Source organism: Lissotriton helveticus, chromosome 5_2 (assembly GCF_964261635.1).
Source record: "Lissotriton helveticus chromosome 5_2, aLisHel1.1, whole genome shotgun sequence".
Classification (NCBI taxonomy): domain Eukaryota; kingdom Metazoa; phylum Chordata; class Amphibia; order Caudata; family Salamandridae; genus Lissotriton; species Lissotriton helveticus.
In genome coordinates this window covers 7,187,356-7,208,594 of record NC_136066.1, presented here as the reverse complement: position 1 = coordinate 7,208,594, position 21,239 = coordinate 7,187,356, and the positions used below count along the sequence as shown (strand labels likewise).

The 21,239-nt window shown below is 47.5% G+C and overlaps 1 protein-coding gene across 1 annotated transcript in view; it reads right to left on the bottom strand.

The window, feature by feature from the left end:
• Positions 1-2,476: 2,476 nt before the first annotated feature.
• Positions 2,477-21,239, bottom strand: part of SWI5 (SWI5 homologous recombination repair protein) — a 46,250-nt gene continuing 27,487 nt past the window's right edge. The window contains exons 4-5 of the mRNA XM_078646643.1: positions 16,951-17,045; positions 2,477-3,976 (exon numbers count right to left, since the gene is read on the bottom strand). Coding sequence (XP_078502769.1) covers positions 3,912-3,976; positions 16,951-17,045 — 160 coding nt within the window. The 3' untranslated portion in view covers positions 2,477-3,911. The remainder of the gene's footprint in view (positions 3,977-16,950; positions 17,046-21,239) is intronic.

Sequence of the window (21,239 nt, the reverse complement as noted above, 5' to 3'; positions counted from 1 at the left end):
CTAGTCGAAACGATAGGTCTGAACGGTGGTTTTTCTAGGGACTTGTGAATTTTAGGAATCATATACAAGTATGGGATACTTGGGTTATCTTTTATCAAAAATCTTTTGTCTTGTTCAGTGATTGTTCCCATTACACAAGCGTTCTCTATAATTACAGACAAAATTCGACTGAATTCTCTGGTCGGATTGGAAATTAATTCCATATATACTGTTGTGTCTGTGACATGTGCCTCCGCGCTCCGATGATAGAATTCTGTATCAAGGATTACTAAGGCTCCTCCTTTGTCTGCTTTGCAGCAGGTAATCTTTTTGTTAGAGGCAATTTGAGATGTAGGTTTTCGTTCTCTTACTAAAAGGTTTGACCTTTTTTGCTCCTTATCCTTAAATACCTTGTGTAACTCTTGTTGAACCACGGTTTCAAATGAATCCAGTACCTTATGGCTGATGGGTGCCATAAATTAACTTTTGGGTTTTAATCCTAATAATGTTCCTTTTTCACTGTTAGGTTTGGGTTCCACAATGTTTTTAAAGAAATGTTTTAGTCGTAATGCTCTCATAAATTAAAAAAATTAGATTTGGACCTCTAGCTCATTGGAGTGGTAAGGACAAAAGACATCCCTTTTTGTAAAGTTTTCATTTGAAAAGTGGATAATTCACATTTAGAGATATTAATCACTAGACTTTCTGACTTCTGATTGATTTTGCAACTGGCAGATCCTTTCCCCTTGCGTTTTCCCCGCCTGGATCGGCGGGTACCTCCTGGCCTCTTCCTAAAAAAGAAGTTATTTCCACATTTGTTGTGTTGGAGGTTGACGTTATGCTTTCTTTTGCAAGTTGTACATTTCTATTTCTGGGCAGCAGGCCCCTATTTTGTGATTGATCGGATGATGTTTCTCCATCAGTAAATCTGGTTGTAAATGATCGTGAATACGGGCTCTCGGTCTCTCTCTTCCTCACAGACGCTCATTCTCTCTTCATTACGGGCTCCCAGTCGCTCACCCTCACAGGCTCCTATTCTCTCCTCACACTCATTATTACGAGCTCTCAGTCTCTCCGTCACAGGCTCCTGACAGGCACTCATTCTAACTTCATTACGGGCTCTCAGTCTCTCTTCCTTACAGACTCATTCGCTCTTCATTCAACCCTTCAACACCCTTACCATCGCACCAACACCCTTACCATCGCACCAACACCCTTACCATCGCACCAAAACCCTTACCATTACCATTACACCAACATACTAAACATCACACCAACATCCTTACCATCACACCACCACCCTTACCATCACACTAACACCCTAACCATTGCACCAACACCCTAACCATTGCACCAACACCCTAACCATTGCACCAACACCCTTACCATCGCACCAACACCCTTACCATCGCACCAACACCCTTACCATCGCACCAACACCCTTACCATCGCACCAACACCCTTACCATCGCACCAACACCCTTACCATCGCACCAACACCCTTACCATCGCACCAACACCCTTACCATCGCACCAAAACCCTTACCATTACCATTACACCAACATACTAAACATCACACCAACATCCTTACCATCACACCACCACCCTTACCATCACACTAACACCCTAACCATTGCACCAACACCCTAACCATTGCACCAACACCCTTACCATCGCACCAACACCCTTACCATCGCACCAACACCCTTACCATCGCACCAACACCCTTACCATCGCACCAACACCCTTACCATCGCACCAACACCCTTACCATTACACCAACACCCTTATCACACCAACATACTACACATCACACCAACACCCTTCCCATCGCACCAAAACCCTTACCATCGCACCAACACCCTTACCATCTCACTAACACCCTTACCATCTAACACCCTTACCATCACACCAACACCCTTCCCATCGCACCAAAACCCTTACCATCGCACCAACACCCTTACCATCTCACTAACACCCTTACCATCTAACACCCTTACCATCTCACCAACACCCTTCCCATCGCACCAAAACCCTTATCATTGCACCAACCCCCTTACCATCTAACACCCTTACCATCTCACCAACACCCTTCCCATCGCACCAAAACCCTTATCATTGCACCAACCCCCTTACCATCTAACACCCTTACCATCTCACCAACACCCTTCCCATCGCACCAAAACCCTTATCATTGCACCAACCCCCTTACCATCTCACTAACACCCTTACCATCTAACACCCTTACCATCACACCAACATCCTTACCACCACACCAACATCCTAACCATCACAACACCCTGACCATCGCACTACCATTCTTACCAACACCCTTACCATTACACAAACACCCTTACCATCACACATGCATTTCAGTGACTCCAGCAGGCTGGTGAAGGTCAGAACTGCGCGATAGCAATACAAATGCATACAAAGCGGGATGAAAAGACGATTGAAGAGCAGTCCAAAGAAATAAAAAAATCTGCCCACATCAAGGACGATCATTCATTGTGTCTTTATTGAAAATTGTTTTAAGTGTTTTGAAACTTTGAGATGAAATGAACAGTAGCTAGCAGTCACGGCGCTGAAAGAAGTCACAAACAAGCCAGAAGCACATTGTTTTAAACTCAATTCTGCATGTTTTCCTCAGCCCTGCAAGGCCTAACAAGCTGAGCCTGCAGGTGAGAGGGCTTCTACTATTTGCACCAGGCCCCAGGGTCATGGATGAGGCAAATCTCCCCTTCATTACTCTATGCTGGCAAAGGCTACCCACTCTAGGCTGGCGAAGAGACAACTCTGCCAGTGTGGGGTAAGCTGGCACTCACCCCACAGACCCGCTTTCATGGAGACGCAGAGATGTCTCTGCCACAGGATGGAGTGAAGTCAGACTGATCTCCTTGACTCTAGGGAAGGAGAGGCAGATCTGTCACAGGACGGGACCGCACGGCACTGACCCCAGGGATCTTCTCGATGGTGAAGTGGTGATGTACCTGCCACAGGACTGGATGGCTTGATGCAGGCAGACCACTGGGGAGATGGGTCATCCCTCTTTGTGGCAGACATATCTATCAGAGGATGGGATGACGAGGCCATCACTCCCAGAAGGCGAGGAGCTAGGTCTACCCACAGGATGGCTACACGTGCCACAGACCCATGGAGAAGGTGAGACTTACTTCACAGGATCACAAGGCTCTGACCCCAGGACCCCCTTCAAACAGAAGGTCACAGGGTGGCATGACCTGGCTCTGACCCCAGGACCCCCTTCAAACAGAAGGTCACAGGGTGGCATGACCTGGCTCTGACCCCAGGACCCCTTCAAACAGAAGGTCACAGGGCGGCATGACCTGGCTCTGATGCTTGGTCCTCCCAGCCTCAAAACAGAGAGTAAGAGGCTCTCAGCACCATTGACCTGGGGACGAACATGAGCCACTAGAACATTCTTCAGATGACAAAGTGGGACAAAGCAGGGGGTAAACACAGCAACCAAAGGCTCCAAAGTGGTACTGAAGCCAAGATTATTTCTAAAGTCTGACCACATGGTGGTGGCTACAGAGACGTATAGGGGGCAAAGGGTGTTTGCAGTGTCAGAGGTCAGGCATCCTGCCACTAGCTCCGCATGCTCGTGTGGGGCAGAGGGCAGAGGTCAAGCAGCAGGATTCTGACCGAGAGGCTCCGGCTGGTCGGATGCCGTTTTTAGTGCCCATCATCAGGGAGCACTGTCCTAACCCCAGATATTCAGAGGGGTCAAAGGTCATTCTGGTGCTAGAGCTCAGGCACATAGTACGAACACCAGAGATCATACAAGCCAACAGCCCTAAAACTAGCACTTCCATTGTATCCCCGCCCGCCCCCTGCCCCAGCACAGATGGCTGTGGTCCGGCTCGCCATGGCCTCCCGCATCACGAAGGACGACCTCTCCGGCGACAGCTCCTCAGTCTTCCACATCCAGGTCAAACTCCTTGTAGACATCTTTGGTGGTGACGCCTCGAAGCACCGCTGTGGGGAAAACAAACCTCAGATCAGAAGGCGAAAGCGCAGTGCGACGTCTACCTACAGGCACAGCTACCTCGAGAGCGCTGGTCTTCAAACGTTTAATAGCCAACAACAAGTAGTTTCCCTATTTATAATTTTCAAAGGGTAGTATATCCACAAATTTACATGTCCCAAAGACCAGTAGTATTTTCTAAAATGTAAAGTTTATTAAATGTTCTACTGTAATATACAACATTAATAACACACAACATTAATAACACACAAGAAAGTGAAATTATTATTGAGGTCATAAAAGTGTACATTAATAATTATGGAGCCCCATAATCACAATCAGTAGACCAACGGACAACGTGTAATTACAAACTTCAAAACAGAACACAAACCTAGAACAATAAATCAGGAACATACAGAAATCACAAAGCAAGAGACAATGATATACACAAAATATACAATACAAATATTCACAAAAACACAGGTAATGCGCCGACGCGCGTTTCAGAGGTGAGAGATTTTATGCCAATTCCTTCACCAGGGCGCTGTAAAAACATGCAGGGTGGCGGCCAGCAGCCATCCTGGATACAGATCTTGTTCCTCAATGTACAATAAGAGGGGCTCAATAAATAAACATGCTACATATGTTGGGTAGAAGTGATGTCATCTGGTGACAGAAAATGATGTCGCTGTTACAGTTCAATGTAGATGGCGCCTCTCCCCACTTGACGAGATGCTAAAGATAGCTATACCTCATAGTCGAAGAGCAAAATGGGAAAGGGGTCCGCGGTATGCGATACCAATATGAGAAAGCCACCATAGCGAAAATACAGGTAGCGCAGTACAGACTACGACATGGGGGAAGTTAAGTGGCAATAGGACAATAAGGCAACTCATGCAGCCTGGAATAAGGAGTTGCTTAATAACAGGAGGGGAGCTCGGAATATTCGGCTCCTCCTTCCTCCGACGAATAAATCAAGGGAACGGATGAGGCTGTAGTATGTATATTTATTGAGCCCCTCTTATTGTACATTGAGGAACAAGATCTGTATCCAGGATGGCTGCTGGCCACCACCCTACATGTTTTTACAGCGCCCTGATGAAGGAATTGGCATAAAATCTCTCACCTCCGAAACGCGCGTCGGCGCATTACCTGCGTTTTTGTGAATATTTGTATTGTATATTTTGTGTATATCATTGTCTCTTGCTTTGTGATTTCTGTATGTACCAGGTTAATTGTTCTATGTCTGTGTTTACATTTTAGAAAATACTACTGGTCTGTGGGACATGTAAATTTGTGGATATACTTCCCTTTGAAAATTATAAATAGGGAAACTGTACTTGCTGTTGGCTACTATAATTACCCTGCTCTCCCTATTAATCTGTTTCAGGGTTCCTCTTCTGTTTCTTTACTTCAAACTTTTAATGCCACCCCCACTCCAGGGAGAAAATAAACTGCCCGCCCCCACTTTAACTGTACTGCAGTTAAGTTTTGTTACCATTATAATAACGCAAATACATGATTGCCAAACATACTATACTGGTCAGGCAGGCCTTACTAACGTGTAAAAATACCCACAGTGTGATTATTAAAAAGCAGTGGCATAGCCAATAGGTCTCGCTTTTGGGAACTTATAAGTATTTAGTTATGCAGCAGAATATCCTTGGTGCAACATCATCAACTGTTGCACTTATAAGGTCCCAAATGTGAGACCTATTGGCTATGCCAATGCTTGTTCCAAATGGCGGAAAAACAGAAAACAAGTTTTTGCATCTGAACCATAAACTAGAATATTCACTGCCAGGTGAAAATAATTCAGTTTACAGTTAGGGATCTGTACAGGAATGTAAAATATTCCTAGTTGTAGTTGTACACCTACTTTGGATTGTTTGAGAGTGCTAAATAAAATAACAATAAAACATCGTTAGGCTCATAACGACTTATTACGCAAATATTTTTTGTGAGTCGAACCCTGTATGTTTCAAAGAAGTTAATAGAGCCAATCTACCTACAGTTCATTACAGTATCCATGTCGAGTTGTAGTTTCAAGTTTGTGTAGCTATTAGCATACAGGATTAATGCAATACAAAAATACCCAAGTGGAGGAATACATCATGAATATAATAAACGAGCACACGTGCACGTAGATAAAACCCAAAAACATATCAAGTAGAAAAGAAATGCATTATGTAAATACACCATACACAAACTTACTACATCATAATCTAAGAATGCTGGAGCTATATATACACAACCTAAAATAAAAGTTAATCGCCCGAGTTACTAGGTACCATCTTGCTAGTTTTTATATTTGTCAAGCATTTACCTGCTTCCGAGATAAATGTAAAAACTCTAACAAAGGGACTTCCAAACCTAATTCCAGAGCATCAGTTCAGACACAAATCTTGTATTCTTTCAAGAACGCGGTCTCAAAAGCCAGAGGTTTGGACATATTGTAATGATATGACCGTTGCTGTTGAGGATGTGTTGGCAAAAGCGAAGCCGCAATTCAGTAAAACAGGCTTAACCCCAGCTTCGTAGACCTTTGGCACAGTAGACACAGAGGTCCAACCATATTGAGTGTTTGCATGAGAGGCTCATTACAGATCCTCTTAGTGCAACCCTTCTGATCAGTGAGAGCTTTGCAGGTTAATCTTTCATCCAATACAATGGCAAGATTGGTGCACCAACATGCTGTTTCTAATTGTACCCCTTCTTCAAACCAGGAGTAAGTGATTCACTACAATTCAGAACTTGGCCTTTGCGTCATTAATGACCAGAAATGTGATTTATTTTGTTAGACCGTACATAAATGTTCACTTATCTGTCCACCCTGATATGTGCTGGGATCGTTCGCAGAAGCTAACACTTGACTGCGTCCGAGGTGGACTGTAAGAGGGGGCTCTAGGGAGCCATCCACAGGAAGTCTTTAACTGGGGAAGCCAAAGCAGGCGGGGTTATAGGCTGCTATTACCTCTGCCAACCAAAGGTTTATTTCAGACCGGTAACAGTGACGTTCTCTATCAAATCTGAAAACTAACTTCTGTTTATTATTCCCTGTCACATGTGGCTTTTTTTGTGGCTTTTGTGGCTCGGCCGTGTGATCTGGCCACCTCCCAGCCCTTTCCTGTGACACATACGCTGTGCACCAAGCAGACACCCGACAAACACAACACCCTGGATTCACGCAGAGGCAAAACACAAGCCGAATGTGCATGGGTAGTTAGTATAAAAGGAAGCGAGGGGCGCTAAACATGGTTCTGAATACTTTCACTGGAAAGAAAAAAACAAGCATTTGCAACGCAACAGGTCTCGCATTAGGAAAGTTTGAGCTATTGGTATTGTAAATGACAATTTTTTTATTCATGTGTTGGTTTTGAAAATAGCTAAATTAATAGCTTTGTCATTTACATTGCCAATAGTTGTAACTTTTGCAAATGTGACACCTATAGTATTTGTAATGCAATATGTTTTGTATTTACGTGACTTAGATGTATTGATATTACAGATAACAATGGCTTTTATTTTTTTAATAATTAATACTTAAATAAAAGTTATTGTAATTTATAATGGCAATAGCTTAAACTTTTGTAAATTACTTTTGTGAAGATTATGTTCAAAGTATTTTATTGTGATGAAAATCCAAGAACAGAAGTGAAATATTAACATCTTTTTGTGACATTTGTAATAAAGCTTGAGACATTGAGAGAACATATTTGAATCAGTTGTTGTTGAATGGTTGCACAGATTGGTGCTGTGGTGGCGCTGAGTGATGTTGTGGTGGCGACGAGTGATGTTGTGGCATTCAGTGATGCTGTGGTAGCGCATAGTGATGTTGCGGTGTCCCTTAGTGATGCTGTGGGGGTGCTGAGTGATGCTGTGGTGATGCGATAGATAGAGTGTGATAGATAGATAGAGTGAGGGCGATGGATAGATGGATAGATAGATAGATAGATCGATAGATAGATAGAAAGATAGATAGACAGATAGACAGACAGATAAAGTGAAGGCCATAGATAGTTGGATAGATAGATAGACATAGATAGATGGAGTGATGGTGATGGATAGAGTGATAATGATAGATACATAGACAGAGTGAGGGTGATTGCTAGAGTGAGGTCAATAGATAGATGGTTGTGTGTGTGGTTGTGTGTGTGTGGAGTTGTGTGTGTGTGGGGGGTTGTGTGTGGGGGTTGTGTGTGGGGGGGGTTGTGTGTGTGTGGGGGGTTGTGGTTGTGTGGGGTTGTGGCTGTGTGTGTGTGGTTGTGTGTGTGTGGTTGTGTGTGTGGTTGTGTGTGTGGTTGTGTGTGTGGGGGGGTTGTGTCTGTGGGGTTGTGTCTGTGCAATTGTGTGTGTGGGGGGGTTGTGTGTATGGGGGGGTTGTGGTTGTGTTTTATTTATGTGTTAGTTTTGAAAATAGTTAAATTAATAGATTAGTCATTTGCAATGCCAATAGTTTTAACTTTCACAAATGTGACAACTATAGCATTTTTACTGCGATATGTGTTTTATTTACGAGACTTAGATGTATTGATATTACAAATAACAATGGCTTTTAATTTTTTATAATAATTAATACTTAAATAAAAGTTATTGTAATTTATAATGGCAATAGCTTAAACTTTTGTAAATGACTTGTGAAGATTATGTTCAGTGTATTTTATTGTGACGAAAATCCAAGAACAGAAGTGAAATATTAACATCTTTTTGTGACATTTGTAATAAATCTTGAAACATTGAGAGAACATATTTGAACCAGTTGTTGTTGAATGGTTGCACAGATTGATGCTGTGGTGGCGCTGAGTGATGTGGTGGCGAAGAGTGATGCTGTGGCGTTCATTGATGCTGTGGTAGCGCATAGTGATGTTGTGGTGGTGCTGTGTGATGCTGTGGTGATGCGATAGAGTGAGGGCGATAGATAGAGGGAGGGCGATAGATAGAGGGAGGGCGATAGATAGAGGGAGGGCGATGGATAGATCGAATGAGGGCGGTAGATAGATAGAGTGAGGGCGATAGATAGACAGATAGAGTGAGGGCGATAGATAGATGGAGTGAGGGCGATAGATAGACAGATAGAGTGAGGGCGATAGATAGAGGGAGGGCGATAGATAGAGTGAGGGCGATAGATAGATAGAGTGAGGGCGATAGACAGATAAAGTGAGGGCGATAGAGTGGGGGCGATAGAGTCATGGCGAAAGATAGATAGTTAGATAGATAGATAGGAGTGAGGGCGATAGATAGAGTGAGGGCGATAGATAGAGTGAGGGCGATAGATAGAGTGAGGGCGATAGATAGACAGATAGAGGGAGGGCGATAGATAGAGGGAGGGCGATAGATAGAGTGAGGGCGATAGATAGATAGAGTGAGGGCGATAGACAGATAAAGTGAGGGCGATAGAGTGGGGGCGATAGAGTCATGGCGAAAGATAGATAGTTAGATAGATAGATAGGTGTGAGGGCGATAGATAGAGTGAGGGCGATAGATAGAGTGAGGGCGATAGATAGAGAGAGGAAATAGATAGATAGAGTGAGGGCGATAGAGTGAGGGCGATAGATAGATAGAGTGAGGGCGATAGATAGATGGAGGGGTAGAGAGAGAGTTAGAGAGAGAGATAGAGAGAGGTAGAGAGAGGGGTGTAGAGAGAGAGGGGTGTAGAGAGAGAGGGGTGTAGAGAGAGAGGGGTGTAGAGAGAGAGCAGAAAAGAAAAAAAACAGGAAACAAATGCACACACACAAACAGCATATTTAATATGTCTTATTTTAAATGATGGTGACTCTGGAAAAGTTAAGTTGTGTCTCTGTAGTGGTACGAGGGCCGGGTGAAACGTGAGCCTGTTATTGCAACAGCATGGGGGCATTGGCCTGCTCGCCGGACATGAAAGGGTGCCCGGAGAGAGGCGCTTATCCATTACCCAGGCGCTTACCCATGACAAAGGAAAGGCTGATGGCCGCGCTGGGTTGCACTTTTAAGATCCCCTTTTACTAAAAGTCGAGCAAGCTCGACCTAAAAAGCATGAGCCAGAGAAGGAGGTTAAAGGAATTAGACAGAGAGAGCAAGAGTGATTGCTATCTCCTACTTGACCGTAGGTTAATATGGATATCAGAGTTGAAGGATTTTAAAATTCAAGCAATGGAATGGCTGCTATAATCACTTACACAACGTAGCCTTGAAAAGTGAAATGACATGCATGCTCAGTTGAATGATCGAATCCACTGTGTAGTAAACGCCGGACGATAATGTACCATAGTGAGATGTGCAAATTGTATAATAGAAACATGGCCTATGGGATTGTCATATTTATTTCCAAAAAGTATGTAAGTTGTTGCAGGAAAAGTAGTGGTTCTGGAAATGGGTTTGGGTGTGGGGGGGGGGGGGGGGGGGGGGGGGGGGGAGAAATTGGGTAGTGCGCAATAGCCTGCTTCAAGCAAATGAAAGGACGATCCCTTCGTCCTTTCCTGTGCTCAAGCAGCCTATTGCACCCTACCCACCCCCCTCGTCTTCGGGAAACAGGAGGCATACAGAGATGTGTTTCCATACACTTTTGATAGCGCTAATGTAAGGCGCTTCGTGGCGCTCTGTAGAGGACACGCTATTGTTGCATCACCCGCTGAGTCAGGGTTACTAAAAGCATACTGTAATGGGGAGGTTGTGATGGTTGCGTGTCTTGTAAACAGTCGGGGAAATACCGTGACATGGTGCGGAAGTGGAGAGGGGAGAACATTCTTGATAAGAGTGAGATAGAGGAAAGTGCCAGAGGATGATAAATCTCGGGAAACAGGAGGCATGCTGATGTGTTTTCATACAATTTTGATAGCGCTAATGTAAGGAGCTTCGGGGCGCTGTCTAGGGCCAGGGTGGGGTGGCCTCGACACCCCTGGTCACCGGGGAGGGCCGGGCGATGTGTATGGAGGGAGCCCTGGAGAGACTGCGCTTGTCCGTGGTGGCCCGAGGGAGATGGAGGGGTGGGTAACGAGAACCGGTGGGAGAGGGTGAAAAACGACTGGATGTCGAAAATCGGTGCAGTGGTGTGTCGAAAATCGGTGCAGTGGTGAGCAGGGAAGAGGTGAAAATTGGAGGTGGAGACGAGGGAAGTGGTTATGTGGCACTAAGGGTTTGGGTGTGTGTTGGGGGGTAGGTTTGCAATAGCCTGCTTCGAGCACATAATAACTATATGTTTAAAAACAATGCACATACCACAATGAATGGCAAGCATTTGAATGCAATCGCGGCACCGAGCTGTAACTTGAGATGTTTACAGCTAAAGCACGAGTGCCGCGGCCCGCGATTGCATTGCAAATGGGAGGTGACACCAAGGGACGGTGGCGGAGGTGGGTCCTGATGGGGCGGGGGAGCGGACCCTTTGAAGTCTGATGCCGAGGCTCAGACCACAAATGGTGTGGGATGTGGCTGGCGACGTGCACGCGCCAGTGGGCTGAAGCGCTTCCAAAAAGCGGATTGCATGGCGGCGTGATGCGCGTGGAGGAGAAGTGAGGCCGAGGCCGTGCGCAAGCTGGGGAAGCCTGTGGGAGGGAGGCTTATGGCTTTGATGTGGACGCGCTTTCCGCACGAGTGCACCACACGAACTGTAGGAAATCCGTGATGGTTTCAGACCTTGGTTTGGCCTCTATACTCTCATCCTATTATCCCTTGCGGGATTAGTAGGACGAGACATAACTATGTACAGTTATTACACAAGATCAGATCATGCGCCGCTATAGCCATAGCACCTCTCTAGCTCATTAAGAACACTGTGTTTAGCCCTGGACCAGTGCATTCTGGGTGTTGTAGTCTTATTTTGCTCCTGTCGAGAAATTGATGCTAGCACTCCTGCAAATAATGATTTGTAGGTGAAAAGTTCTAGAGTGAATAGGTCACACTAAGTGCTGTCTGGCACAGTGCCTGAAATGGAAGATTAGAGGTGCAGGCTGTATCAGAGAAGTTGCTTGTGTACCTGCTTGTTTCTGAGATGTACCGGTGTTCCAATTAAATTAAAAGTGCCACGTTTCCCTTGAGAAGAGCAGGTACTCTCCTTCTCAAAATAAGCCGCACAGCCGAGCGGACTCAAAGGCTCGTGTGTGCCTCTGGAATGTATACACATCGTGTCATGTCCCGAGGGCCAATGCACAGGAGAATAAAGATGCATGCCAAGTGTCAGTCTGCCAAAGTGCTGGGGAACATGAGGGGCACGGGAGAAGAGAAATAAAGTGGCATGGAACAGAGAGGATGAATGAAAGGACTGGAGGGGGAAGGGGTGAGAGAATACGGATTGTTTAAGCAATAAGGGACATAAAATAAGCCAATAATGAATGAAGAGAAGCGCGCGAGCGCACCACGACAAAAGTGAAAGCAGGCTGGCGAGTGGTGTGCGATGTGCGCGCACCATGACGAGAGAGGAAAGCCAGATGGCGCCTCTGCTCATCATTGTGTGCGTAACCGCACGCTCTATGCCAGCCAAAAAGCTGTGATCGGCTTTTTAAAGCTACCACACTAAATGTGCAGCAGAGCAGCGCATGCGGTGGCTCAGGCGAGACCTAAAAAGGTTTGGGCAATGGGAGGGACGAACTCCAGCTGGACAGCCTGAAGCAAATAAAGCCAGCAAATGGAAAGCCAGAAAATGTGAGTTACAAACCACAAAGCCTATCGTAAGCAACAGGCGGAATGCATTCCTAGGTCAACTTTCTGAATGTCCCCAAGATGTCTTTAGCAAAGCAGACATTGACTGTGACCTAAAAAGGTTCACAACCTGTAGGTCAGGTCAGAGAGGGGAGAGGATGTGGAATTATAGCCAGAGCGGTGTATCTCGATGCTAGGGAACCAGGTTTGAGTTTAGACAGGAATGCTCAACATCCTGGTATTCTGGGCAAATCACTTAATCTCCCTGTGCCTAACAAAAAATGTATGTGTTTGTCTTTAACGCAACTGGTGCTCATGTAAAGCGATCTGATACCTTCGGGTCAAGTACACGTACACGTATATAAAACTCCAGAAAACAAAACGAAACCCTTTACCTCATTATAAGAGGACTTGGATGCTAATGAGTTATTTCTCTTAACTCAGCAGTTGCCAGAGTTACCCAGCTCACTAGTCATCATTAGGCATGCTGTGGGTATTTATATTACACTTACCAGCCACAATGGAGCACTGAAGTTCTCCGTTGACAGGTAGTACTCTAAATCATTAACACTGGGTTCCCACTGAGTAGTCATGTTAACGTTTGTCATGTTTTTATGCTGTACCATGCATTTTGTAATATTCAATTAATGCGCATGTATTGTGCAATAAATGTAGAGATTAAGGGTATGAGTTATTTGGGACACTTCAAAAATGTTGTAAAACCCCGCAGCTAACCTTTGGAGTGATAATACTAATTTTAATATGGAGTATGCACTGAACATTCGGAAACAATCTGACAATCATATAATACTCCACTGTGAAGGTATTTATAAAAAAAGAAAAGCAGGAAGACGAGAGAACAGTTCGTTTACATAAAAGCAAGAAGTGAGAAGAAAATTCGCAGCTGCAGCGTCCACATGCTTAATGAATCGTGAAAGACAGATGGCGGCTGCGCGCAAGCTCGCATAAACGCAATCGCTAGGCCAGCCAAAGTATGGGGTAGCATTTTGAAAACCCACCTACTAAATGTCTCGCAGAGCAGCACATGTGCTGGCTCAGTGAGACCTAAAAATGGGGTGGAGGTTTTGAAGAATATCTGGAGTCTACTCCCAGCTAGGATATAAATAACAAAAAAGATGTTAGCAATGGCCCATTACAGTGCCTACTGTCGCTTATTTTCTTCAGCTTAAAGCAAAGCACTGTTATCAGCATAATGCTTCTTTCGGCCGAACATTCCCACACCATCAGCAACCCCCCCCCCTGCCAACTGATTCAGTTCCCTTCCCCTCCAGTCAAGTTTCTCCCCTTCACACAGTCAGGTCCCTCCCCCAAACACAGCTACGTCCCTCCCCCAAACAGAGCCAGGTCCCTCCCCCAAACACAGCTACAGCCCTCCCAAAAACCGAGCCAGGTCCCTCCCCCAAACAGAGCCCGGTCCCTCCCCCAAACACAGCCAGGCCTCTCCACCCTGCACATAATCAGCTTCCTAATCCTTCAAACGGTTAGTCCCCTCTTACACTCAGGCCCCTCCCACACAAACAGGGCCCACCCACTCCCACACAATCCTAGCCAGGTCCCTCCACGGAGCCAGGCTCCCACAAAGCTAAGCACTCCCGCATCCTGGCCTCACAGAGGAGGATCCCAGTTGCAAATATAATTTTAGGGGACAAAACTCTTCAGCCTAATTATGCATCAAAATCTTATTATAAAATATTATTAAAAAGAAACAGCCCTTTTTCAGAAACGAAATATTTTAGAATGGAAACCCTTGATGCTTCTGGTACTACAGATCCAGAAGTAGGGTGACCAGATAAAAGCAACAGGCGAGGCAGGGTGCAGTGGAACAGATCCTGCCTCTTTGGGAGGTCCCCAAAGTAAGAGGTCGAACTCATAAATGGCAGTGGAGGGGATTAAATGAGCTCTCGGCATTGCTGTGGCGGGTCTGATGCGATGATTCGACAAATGGTGGTTTGTGACGTGGCTTGTGTGGCGGGGGAGCGGAAGGGATTCCTTTGAAGTCTGATGTAAATGTACATGTATTTATATAGCGCAAATCACCGATCCGGTATCTAAGCGCTTGCTTAGGGAACCCGTCCTGGTATTCCCCTGTGAGATACCCCGGCAGGGTATCCACAAGGTGAAAGCCAGGCATCCCGCCACGAGGGGCCGTAGTGGAGATTAAGCAAGCTATTGCCCAGAGTTGCAGAGTGTGACCCCGTGAGTTGAGTAGGCACCGGAGCGAGAATTGTCGAGTCCGTGGAATTTTTGAGCCCGAGACCCGCCGAGGCGGGGAATCGAACCCTGGTCCACGGCCGATCTCAGCTTCCGGGTCTGCCGCCTCTAACCACTGAGCCACGCTTCTGATGCCTGGCTCGGGGAGCAAATGGGTGCGAGGCTGATGGGTTTAACATGCACGCGCGTCTCACACGACTGCATCACATGAACTGGACGTAATCCGCACTTGGTAGAGATTTTGTTTTGCCTACTATATACTCGCCTATTAATCCCTGCGGGATGTAATAGGCGAGACCTAAAAATTCCATGTAAAGTAAAAAAAATTGTAAAAATTGATGCACAGAATTAAAATAATTGAATTATTGTAATCTATATTGATGTTACATTAATTATTTAGAAAATTAAAAGATTAAATTATTTAAATTATTATTTTATTGTATTTATAGACTTAAAAAATTAAATTAAATGTATTAACATTATTTTTAAATACTTTAAATATTTGTTTTAACATTGCTTAATATGAGTTTTTATTTTGAGTTCCTACTTCTATTTATTTATTTATTTTATTTATTTGTAGGTTTATATAGCGCTAGAATCACTCCCCATGGAGTATCTCCGAGCTTGTGGAACCGGTAAACAGCGGGCATGGAATAGAGGTGAAATTAAATATCATTTTTAAACAAGATGGTTTTTAGAAGTGATTTTCTATGGGAGGGTGTTGCAGTACCAGTGGGTAGCCATGCGTGGTGCGTGCTGGACTTACTCCAGTTCTGAGCTGGAGTACTTTTACAACTGCTTTGTGGCCTTTTGGCCTGTAGTAACTACAGAAGGGCAGTTTGTGAACGGCAACAGACTTGCCTTTTTGTGGGTGGGTGAATGTCGGTCTATAACCTCCTCCATACTCCCCCCCACCCCTGCCCTTTAGTAGTAAGTAATCCCCCGTCACTCCCTTCTATCCCTCCTACATTTATTACCAAAATGCATCTTTATTTGTGCGGAGCTCTGTGAAGTCAGGGTGGAGATCTCAGCACAGAAAAGAGAGGCGATGCGGAGGTGTAGATTTCTACATTTAGGCATGTGAATAGCATTTTGTACCTTAGTAGTACAATTATGCTACTACAAAATGCATTTAGTGAATAGGCCCCCATACGTAGAGGTTTCCATTCAAGCATGATGCGTCTGTGTGGTACCAGGACTACAGTTTGTATTTAAGGATGAGGTGTATCATCACCTCTCGCCTCGATTACAGCAATGTTCTCTATCTCGGTAGCTGCCAAATGGTATTGAGAAAGCTACAGGTAGTCCAGAACTCTGCAGCACGCCTTCTTTGTCACGTTCCTAGACAGGCTTCCATCTCGCCGTATTTACGTGACCTTCACCGGCTTCGAATTGATCAAAGAATTAAATTTAAAACCCTGTGTTACATCTTTAAAATCAAACAAGGTGTGGCCCCAGCGTATCTGCAAGAGCTCATCCATCCTTACATTCCTTCTCGCCCCCTGCGCTCTACAGCCCACGGAGACTTCGTGATTCCCAGATTTAAACTTGCAAGAATGGGAGGCCGTTCCTTTTCTTGTCTTGGCCCAAAATCTGGAATTCTCATCCGGTGTCCTTGAAGAATGACCCGTCCTATCTCAGCTTTCGAAGAAATCTTAAAACTTGACTCTTTTAGTAGCAAATGGTTCTTGACTGCTCTTTTTCTAGCAATTTGCGTACTAGGGGCCGGGAAACCCTTTTTGGGTAGCTGCGCGCGTTACAAAACTAATTTAATAATAATGTATAGGTACCAAGCATAGAGGTTTGCATGTGGTGTCTCTGTGGGTACCACGTGTGGAGGTTTGAATGCTATGTCTCTGGGTACCACGTGTGGAGGTTTGCATGCGGTGTCTCTGTGGGTACCACGTGTGGAGGTTTGCATGCGGTGTCTCAGTGGATACCATATGTGGAGGTTTGTATGCTGTGCCTCTAGGGGCACCATGTGTGGAGGTTTGCATGGGGTGTCCCATTGGGTCCCCTTCCATGCAGTCAATAAAGGACTGCAGAAGTCTAGCTCTCTACCCTTTCAGTCAGGGATGGGATATCAAGGCTCACCGCGCTCTGGCTGCTGTCAGGGTGGGATGCACAGAGGGACTCTTACCTAGCCTGCCCATCAGCAGCTGTCCTGCATCTTTGAGGTCGTTGTACTCGTGCAACAGTTCAATGTGCTCATCAAGTTCATCCACACAGTAACCCCTGGAAGACAAAAAAAGAACTGTTTGAGAGACTCATGACTCACAGCTTGGAAGCCCAGAAGAGTCTGAGGGGAATCGCAGTCTAGAAGATACCAGAGGGCCTCACAGCCATGACTGCGTACTGCAGCCTGGAACCGGACACTGAGGACCGACGCCGGGAGCAACCGGTCACAGAGGGCCGCCGCAATCTGGGACGGCTCACAGAGGGCCGATGGCACCAGCAACCGGTCACCGAGGCTACGCTGCAGCCTGGAACCGGTCACAGAGGGCCGCCGCAGCCCGGGACGGCTCACAGAGGGCCGATGGCACCAGCAACGGGTCACAGAGGCTACGCTGCAGCCTGGAACCGGTCACAGAGGGCCGCCGCAGCCTGGGACGGCTCACAGAGGGCCGATGGCACCAGCAACGGGTCACGGAGGCTACACTGCAGCCTGGAACCAGTCACAGAGGCTACACTGCAGCCTGGAACCAGTCACAGAGGCTACACTGCAGCCTGGAACCAGTCACAGAGGCTACACTGCAGCCTGGAACCAGTCACAGAGGCTACACTGCAGCCTGGAACCGGTCACAGAGGCTACACTGCAGCCTGGAACCAGTCACAGAGGCTACACTGCAGCCTGGAACCAGTCACAGAGGCTACACTGCAGCCTGGAACCAGTCACAGAGGCTACACTGCAGCCTGGAACCAGTCACAGAGGCTACACTGCAGACTGGAACCAGTCACAGAGGCTACACTGCAGCCTGGAACCAGTCACAGAGGCAACACTGCAGCCTGGAACCAGTCACAGAGGCTACACTGCAGACTGGAACCAGTCACAGAGGCTACACTGCAGCCTGGAACCAGTCACAGAGGCTACACTGCAGACTGGAACCAGTCACAGAGGCTACACTGCAGCCTGGAACCAGTCACAGAGGCTACACTGCAGCCTGGAACCAGTCACAGAGGCTACACTGCAGCCTGGAACCAGTCACAGAGGCTACACTGCAGACTGGAACCAGTCACAGAGGCTACACTGCAGCCTGGAACCAGTCACAGAGGCAACACTGCAGCCTGGAACCAGTCACAGAGGCTACACTGCAGACTGGAACCAGTCACAGAGGCTACACTGCAGCCTGGAACCAGTCACAGAGGCTACACTGCAGACTGGAACCAGTCACAGAGGCTACACTGCAGCCTGGAACCAGTCACAGATGCTACACTGCAGCCTGGAACCAGTCACAGAGGCTACACTGCAGCCTGGAACCAGTCACAGAGGCTACACTGCAGCCTGGAACCAGTCACAGAGGCTACACTGCAGCCTGGAACCAGTCACCGAGGCTACACTGCAGCCTGGAACCAGTCACAGAGGCTACACTGCAGCCTGGAACCAGTCACAGAGGCTACACTGCAGACTGGAACCAGTCACAGAGGCTACACTGCAGCCTGGAACCAGTCACAGAGGCAACACTGCAGCCTGGAACCAGTCACAGAGGCTACACTGCAGACTGGAACCAGTCACAGAGGCTACACTGCAGCCTGGAACCAGTCACAGAGGCAACACTGCAGCCTGGAACCAGTCACAGAGGCTACACTGCAGACTGGAACCAGTCACAGAGGCTACACTGCAGCCTGGAACCAGTCACAGAGGCTACACTGCAGACTGGAACCAGTCACAGAGGCTACACTGCAGCCTGGAACCAGTCACAGAGGCTACACTGCAGCCTGGAACCAGTCACAGAGGCTACACTGCAGCCTGGAACCAGTCACAGAGGCTACACTGCAGCCTGGAACCAGTCACAGAGGCTACACTGCAGACTGGAACCAGTCACAGAGGCTACACTGCAGCCTGGAACCAGTCACAGAGGCTACACTGCAGCCTGAGACCAGTCACAGAGGCTACACTGCAGCCTGGAACCAGTCACAGAGGCTACACTGCAGACTGGAACCAGTCACAGAGGCTACACTGCAGCCTGGAACCAGTCACAGATGCTACACTGCAGCCTGGAACCAGTCACAGAGTCTACACTGCAGCCTGGAACCAGTCACAGAGGCTACACTGCAGACTGGAACCAGTTACAGAGGCTACACTGCAGCCTGGAACCAGTCACAGAGGCTACACTGCAGCCTGGAACCAGTCACAGAGGCTACACTGCAGACTGGAACCAGTCACAGAGGCAACACTGCAGCCTGGAACCAGTCACAGAGGCTACACTGCAGACTGGAACCAGTCACAGAGGCTACACTGCAGCCTGGATCCGGTCACAGAGGGCCGCCCCAGCCTGCGACCGGTCACGGAGGGCCGACGCAGCCTGGGACTGATTACAGGGGCCTGAGACTCCCATTGGCCAGAGGGTGATTAGAGGGTTCTGAGACATCCATCAGTCTGGGATTGATTAGAGGGGTCTGAGACATCCATCAGTCTGGGAGTGATTAGAGGGGTCTGAGACATCCATCAGTCTGGGAGTGATTAGAGGGGTCTGAGACATCCATCAGACTGGGTGCGATTAGAGGGGTCTGAGACATCCATCAGTCTGGGACCGATTAGAGGGGTCTGAGACATCCATCAGTCTGGGAGCGATTAGAGGGGTCTGAGACATCCATCAGTCTGGGATTGATTAGAGGGGTCTGAGACATCCATCAGTCTGGGAGCGATTAGAGGGGTCTGAGACATCCATAAGTCTGGGAGCGATATAGAGGGGTCTGAGACATCCATCAGTCTGGGATCGATTAGAGGGGTCTGAGACATCCATCAGTCTGGGAGCGATTAGAGGGGTCTGAGACATCCATCAGTCTGGGAGCGATTAGAGGGGTCTGAGACATCCATCAGTCTGGGAGCGATTAGAGGGGTCTGAGACATCCATCAGTCTGGGAGCGATTAGAGGGGTCTGAGACATCCATCAGTCTGGGAGCGATTAGAGGGGTCTGAGACATCCATCAGTCTGGGAGCGATTAGAGGGGTCTGAGACATCCATATGTCTGGGAGCGATTAGAGGGGTCTGAGACATCCATATGTCTGGGAGCGATTAGAGGGGTCTGAGACATCCATCAGTCTGGGAGCGATTAGAGGGGTCTGAGACATCCATCAGTCTGGGAGCGATTAGAGGGGTCTGAGACATCCATCAGTCTGGGAGCGATTAGAGGGGTCTGAGACATCCATCAGTCTGGGAGCGATTAGAGGGGTCTGAGACATCCATCAGCCCAGGAGTGATTAGAGGGGTCTGAGACATCCATCAGCCCAGGAGTGATTAGAGGGGTCTGAGACATACATCAGTCTGGGAGCGATTAGAGGGGTCTGAGACATACATCAGTCTGGGAGCGATTAGAGGGGTCTGAGACATCCATCAGCCCAGGAGTGATTAGAGGGGTTTGAGACATCCATCAGTCTGGGAGCGATTAGAGGGGTCTGAGACATCCATCAGCCTGGGAGAGATTAGAGGGGTCTGAGACATCCATCAGTCTGGGAGTGATCTGAGACATCCATCAGTCTGGGAGCGATTAGAGGGGTCTGAGACATCCATCAGTCTGGGAGCGATTAGAGGGGTCTGAGACATCCATCAGTCTGGGAGCGATTAGAGGGGTCTGAGACATCCATCAGTCTGGGAGCGATTAGACGGGTCTGAGACATCCATCAGTCTGGGAGCGATTAGACGGGTCTGAGACATCCATCAGTCTGGGAGCGATTAGACGGGTCTGAGACATCCATCAGTCTGGGAGCGATTAGACGGGTCTGAGACATCCATCAGTCTGGGAGCGATTAGACGGGTCTGAGACATCCATCAGTCTGGGAGCGATTAGAGGGGTCTGAGACATCCATCAGTCTGGGAGCGATTGGAGGGGTCTGAGACATCCATCAGTCTGGGAGCGATTGGAGGGGTCTGAGACATCCATCAGTCTGGGAGCGATTAGAGGGGTCTGAGACATCCATTAGTCTGGGAGCGATTAGAGGGGTCAGACATCCATCAGTCTGGGAGCGATTAGAGGCGTCTGAGACATCCATCAGTCTGGGAGCGATTAGAGGCGTCTGAGACATCCATCAGTCTGGGCGCGATTAGAGGGGTCTGAGACATCCATCAGTCTGGGAGCGATTAGAGGGGTCTGAGACATCCATCAGTCTGGGAGCGATTAGAGGGGTCTGAGACATCCATCAGTCTGGGAGCGATTAGAAGGGTCTGAGACATCCATCAGTCTGGGAGCGATTAGAGGGGTCTGAGACAT